At 50.5% G+C, this 6,000-nt stretch overlaps 1 protein-coding gene across 3 annotated transcripts in view; it reads right to left on the bottom strand.

Moving 5' to 3' along the window:
• The window catches only part of magi3a (membrane associated guanylate kinase, WW and PDZ domain containing 3a), a 95,684-nt gene that overhangs the window by 17,008 nt on the left and 72,676 nt on the right, over nucleotides 1-6,000 (bottom strand). For all 3 annotated transcript variants that reach the window (XM_076984022.1, XM_076984021.1, XM_076984020.1), the window contains exons 6-8: nucleotides 4,721-4,800; nucleotides 4,153-4,210; nucleotides 2,312-2,427 (exon numbers count right to left, since the gene is read on the bottom strand). In XM_076984022.1, coding sequence (XP_076840137.1) covers nucleotides 2,312-2,427; nucleotides 4,153-4,210; nucleotides 4,721-4,800 — 254 coding nt within the window. The remainder of the gene's footprint in view (nucleotides 1-2,311; nucleotides 2,428-4,152; nucleotides 4,211-4,720; nucleotides 4,801-6,000) is intronic.

Below are 6,000 nucleotides of genomic sequence, written 5' to 3'. Positions count from 1 at the left end.
GCACTTCAATCTTGTAGATGGTCTATGGCTCTACATCAATATGCAGAATTGTTTACACTGTCAACTCAACAATTAACCACATTCTGTATTAATGTGTCATCTGATTTCTAAGTATTCCATGATTTGCCAAACATTCGTCGCATTTCCTGGGGGAAGATGGTATTTCTGACTTAAATATAGACTAACCAGGCCTGTGTGCAGGGAACTGACTGAAGTCAGGCACACACACACACACACACACACACACACACACACACACACACACACACACACACACACACACACACACACACACACACACACACACACACACACACACACACACACAGAATTGTGACATCTCCTGGCAGAAATAAACAGAGATGAACCTTCAGTGCAGTCTTACATCTGTGAGGCAGAGGAATGAAGTCAAATGTTGAAGAGGGCAAGCAGACTGAAAAATGAACTCTGTGATGCACGTTCAGTCTGGGACGCCATTTCGAAGTGAATACTGAAACCAAATAACTGTTTCCAGGTCAGCCCTAAAATCCAGGTTGCAAGGTCAGAACTTAGGTCTACAGGAGTCACTGATGGCCGCAGAACTGTTGGCCCTGACGGCCTGCCACGAGGACACGTCGGCGTGATCGCACATGTGACCCGCGTGGGCGCACGTGGGGAGGCGAGGGTCCCGGTGTGCACGTCTGGGGCTCACGTCTCTGTCCCGGCACGATCAGTGCCTGCCATCGACTGTGATGGGTGGCCGAAATGATGTTTACATCTACTTGATAACTCATCAAAAAGTGTGTGTGTGTGTGTGTGTGTGTGTGTGTGTGTGTGTGTGTGTGTGTCTCGCTTGAGGAAAACTGATTATAAATGTCAGTGATTAAACATAGCAGGGTGGGAGCGGTGTGTGTGTGTGTGTGTGTGTGTGTGTGTGTGTGTGTGTGTGTTGGGGAGATCAATGCTTAAAAACAGTACATGTAAAAACAGTGCAGTTAGTAATTTAATATTTTTTGGGGACACTAGATTAGAAATGTGTGTGGTTATAGTAAAGAATGGCAATTTTCACATGGTAATTGTTTATCTGGCCTAGCTAACCCACTTTATTCAATACACAAATCTGCTTCTGACTGCTCTAAACTAACTAAAAAGTACCTCTCTCTCTCAATTTCTTTCTGTGTGTGTGTGTGTGTGTGTGTATATATGTGTTGTGAGTGTGTCTATCCACATAGAGAGAGACCTGCAGTCACCACACAGACAGACCTGTAGTCACCACACAGACCTGCAGTGGGTTTAGAGTTGCAGGAGAGGACGGAGGTGTATTGTGTAATATGAAATCAATACGAGTGAGTGGAATGTGAAAACACACACAAACACACAAGTGGGCAGAACAGAGTGTACAAACATATGTACAAAACATTCTCTCTCTCTCTCTCTCTCTCTCTCACACACACACACACACACACACACACACACACACACACACACACACGCGCGTGCGCGCGCGCAGGGGGTAAAATGCACACCAATATGTTTTAATTACCACTCAAGTGCCTGGCATTTCTTTTTGTTTAATTACAGAGCTACCACCATGACCTAAGGCCTCCTGAGCAGCTAGATAAAGCAGGCATTACCTCCCTGTGCCTACCATAAAACGCCATAAAGACGGCCCAGAACAGCATCTCTGTTCCGTCACACGAGCACGCTTTCGAGATAATTCCTCCGACAACAACCTCTTTCAGCTGTTTATGTGCGTTTATCTATAAGTGCACACTACGCCCATGAGAAGCCATGCAGCCATCGCCGTCTTCAGAGCGCGAGGGCGAAAACACTCAGCAGACGCCCGTCAGGATATGAGCCGTGGATTAAGTGCAGAGCATCAGTGAAATCTCTTCACACGTCATACAACATGCCGACCCAAGGGGGCTTCAGTTTGGACAGGATCTTGGGGCAGAGGACCAACATAATTTGCTATATAATACGATAGAACCCACAGCATCCAAGTCAGGTACTTGTCTGTACTGAGAAATAATTGGGTGGCAATAATGCGCTTGTGCACTTGACATATTGCCGTAATTGCCACATTCTCGCTAGAGTTCTAAAGTCACAGCCCCCCACACCCACAAAAAAACTCCGTTTCCCACAGTGCATTTCCATTTCCACAGTCACAGTAGTGCAGAGAAACTAATGATGAACACAATCAGAGGCCAGAACCGGTCCAGGTCACAGCGAATGAACAAACGAGTGAATGACTCAGGAACGAACGAGTGAACGAATGCTGGTGAAGGGAAGAGACGGCGAGATGGAGGAGGGGGAGGGGCGGAGCTGTTACCTGTGGGCGGAGCCCCCACCGCTGCTGCCGGCTGGTTGGCCGGGACCGTCTCCTGGACTAGCTTCTTCTTGGCCTCCTGCACAGGATTCTCAAACTGGGTCTTCTGACTGATGTGACTGCAGGTAGACGGGAGACTTTGTAAAGGAGAAGAACGCCAAGAAACAGGCACAAGCTAACGTCACAGAAACCAGCGGCAGGCTGCTTGAACGTTCCTGCACGCCTGGCCATCACACCACTCAGGCGTCCTGGAAACTCAGTCTGAGCTGTTGGGTAACCAGCGCCCTCCTCTTCTGGGTGAGCACTGCTACGAATCATGCAAATTCATGCAAATGGTATAAACCCCTGTCAGTTTCATTAGAAACCCCACACATATTGCAAAAACGGTCACATCCTGGTTTTGTAGGGGAGAAAGCCACCTTAAGACCGACCACCTTCAAATGCTGCTTCACGTATTCTGGACAGCACACGTTGTTGCGTATCAGTTCGTTCACTGCTGCCGATTCACTGACTTTAATATTACGCTGTTAATACTTATTTAACTGTGTGGGAAAACCCCAAATCTAAACCACATGCAGCACTTTACTAGCAGAATCTGGAAAGACTTCAATATACCGTCCCATAACAGCACCGCACCATCTCCACCTAGACATTAAACACCACCGAGCTGCTCCAGTATGAGGGGGTGGATGGTCCTGTCATTACATCACGCTGTTTGAAGAGTGGGCGGAGCTCCAGAGGAAGTTAAGCTCATTAACATAATACATATGCATAAATCCATTCATGCAAATTCTTGTTTTTCACAGGGTCACAAGGATTACCGTTTCCAAAAAGGGAGGGACTCGATGTCCTGGACAAACGGACTAACATTATAACTCCGCCTGTCTGAATTAATATTCAATCATTAATCGTTTGGGATTCAATCGTTCCAAAGTTCCCACGCTGGGCAGACCGAACCTGGCGCTGACCCGGAGCTGGGCTCTCACCTTGGTAAGATTGTAACTACATGTCTGTGTATTGTGGGCGTAGTCCATGTTTGACACGTTCAGGTGTAGCGTGCAAATGTCCCCTCTGCGACACCTTCATCAACCTGTCTAGAGGTGAATGGAGGCTGCGCCGTGTATGTGGTGTGATTGTGTGCGCGTGTGATTGTGCACGTGTGTGTGTGTGTGTGTGTGTGTGTGTGTGTGTGATTGTGCTCGCCTGTGTGTTTCAAAGGTGTAAAAAGGAGAGGGGCAGTGTCACCGCTTGAAGTGTGAATCATCGTGAGCTGGCCTGCCTATTCTTCCCCATGCATATAAACAGAGGCAGAGATTGTGTGTGTGTGTGTGTGTGTGTGTGTGCGCATACAGGTATTGCTTGTGTTTGTGTTTATTTTGTGTGTGTGGGAGAGAGAGAGAGAGAGCAGAGATATAAAAGAAACGCAGACTGGTGCTGATTACCACGGTTTGCCTCTCCTGGCATTTCTGATGATGTACAGTACCACAGAGCATTCATTCAAAAACAAAGCATGTCCGGATTCAGGAACCAGGACAACCGCAGCCCCAAAAACACACTCCAGGTTCCTCTAGTGCCATGGACTACACCCAGAACACTGAGCTCTGGCCTCCTCTCGCCAGGACTCCAACTCCCACAATGCACCGAGGGGCCCAGAAGAAACCAGCCCCGTTTGTATTGGAACCCCAGTGCACAGCTGGTGCGACGGCTTTCGGCGTGAGAAAGACCCCCCCTAAACCAGCTTTCTTTGGCCCGTTTTCACTTTTCCCTTCTTTTGGACTTATTCATCAAGTCGTCCCGCATGTCTGCGGGTCCCGCGTGTGGGTTGCGGCGTGTACAGGACTTACTCCACGTAGTAGGTGCCGTACTGTGGGTCCTCAATCTTCTCCCAGCCGTAGGGCAGCTCTGCGGAGGGACAGAAAGAGCAGTCAGGCTCCGTGTCTGTGAGCGTCTGAGCCAAGGGTCAAAAGCGTTCACGTGTAGAGCACGCATGGACACGGGGGTGGACAGAGGAGAGGACAAGCTGAAAGCCAGGATCTGGACAGGAGCCCGTGGTAGACGCTCACACACACACACGCACGCATGCACGCACGCACGCACGCAGGAATTGCCTAGGCCAAATGGAGCGGTGACAAAGGCTCTCTGCTCTGGTCTTCTCTGGAGTGCCATTAGGAGAGCAGGTGGAGTCAGAGTGCCACGTGTTGCCGCTACACTCACTCCCGTATGGCTGGATTTCCTGTGAGTGCCGGCGGGCGCATCGTGTATTTGTCAGGGTGTTTGTGTCAACATGTGGTGGGTATGTTTTTGGAGAACTTTCCCAAATTGCCTGCGAGGTCCGTGAGAGGGGTGATGCGGGCGGGTGTGTGTGGGTGTGTGTGTGTGTGTGTGTGTGTGAGTGATGCCGGATGATTTCACCTCCATCCTCACACTTCTCTGGGGGTTTGGCTTTCTTAGCCAGTCGAGGGTCCAACCACGTGGTCGTCTTCGTGTTGTGACTGTAGAGAGAAGAAACGTGTTCCATCACAAACTCTTCATCAGCCGGATACACCACACGGGCTTAACAACATAAACTATACATCTACATCACAGCCAAGGTTGCTTACATAAAAACACTGCATCTTATCAGACGCTAAATAGTCAACAGCGCGGTAAAAACAGCAGCGTGCGAGGGAAAGGCCTTTCAGTAGAACCACAAGAGCCCGACGCTCGGAGTGGCGATAGCGCACAGAGGCAGACTCGCACAATCCCAGCATGCCCTGCCACGAACACGCAGACACGAAGGCTGCGCTTCTCGTGTCCCTGGGGGGCGGGCGTGTACCCGAGGACGGTCGGCGAGGGCTCAGAGGGGAGGGGCTGAGCCGGCCTGATCTACTCCACGGAGGAGATGTTTGAAGAGGGAGGTACAGAGCGTCCTCCCCAGAGCGGGAGCGAGAACGCAGGATCAGCGGTTCGGGTGCTGCTACAGCAGGTAGCTGAAGGTCACGATACGTCGTGCCCTCTCCTGCACTGCAGGCACTTCTGACCTCAAACGCTGTCGTTGGTCAAAACAAGGAGGCCAGTCACTTTCCACCACACTTCCCTAACATTACGCACCACAGAGCGGGATCTGCCACTCGGGCCAATACCTGCAGTACCATTTCAAGGAAGAACATTATTCCATTATTTGCATTAGCCCTGTGCATCATGTACAACAGGACTCAGCCTTGTGTTTGGACAGTCCCGCCCACATCTGCCCCGCTCAGCACAACGCCACAGCTAACCAGCCCTTCACACAGTTAAACAAACAACATTTTTTACAACACGTTTTTCGAATCAACCATTTACGGCCGTATCCGCATTTGTGAAGCTTACCTGTGCGAGGCTAACTCTGGCCCACGGACTGCGGCGTGTTTATTTAGCCGCTGCAAACGAGACGGTAAACAAACCCGAGGAACGGAGTATCGATGGCCGGGAATGCCACAGTGACTCAGCTAGCGCGTTTCTCTCTGCTTAACCCCCCCGCAGATAACAGGGTCTCACTGAAACCCGGGCCCGCCGCGCCGGGCCAATCCGCCACTTTTGGCCTCCGCGTGAACCTTCGGTTCTTTGTATTCTTCGACTGCGTCGGTGTGACGCACGAATTGGGCGAAGGTGGCCGCAGTTAATTAAAAGTGTGAGGAATGTTCCGGAACAACGCGGGCCTGAAGTAATGGCTG

The sequence above is a fragment of the Brachyhypopomus gauderio genome, chromosome 21 (assembly GCF_052324685.1).
Source record: "Brachyhypopomus gauderio isolate BG-103 chromosome 21, BGAUD_0.2, whole genome shotgun sequence".
In the NCBI taxonomy this organism is placed as follows: Eukaryota; Metazoa; Chordata; class Actinopteri; order Gymnotiformes; family Hypopomidae; genus Brachyhypopomus; species Brachyhypopomus gauderio.
The sequence above is the reverse complement of the archived record's forward strand: the minus strand, read 5'-3'. Positions and strand labels throughout refer to the sequence as shown.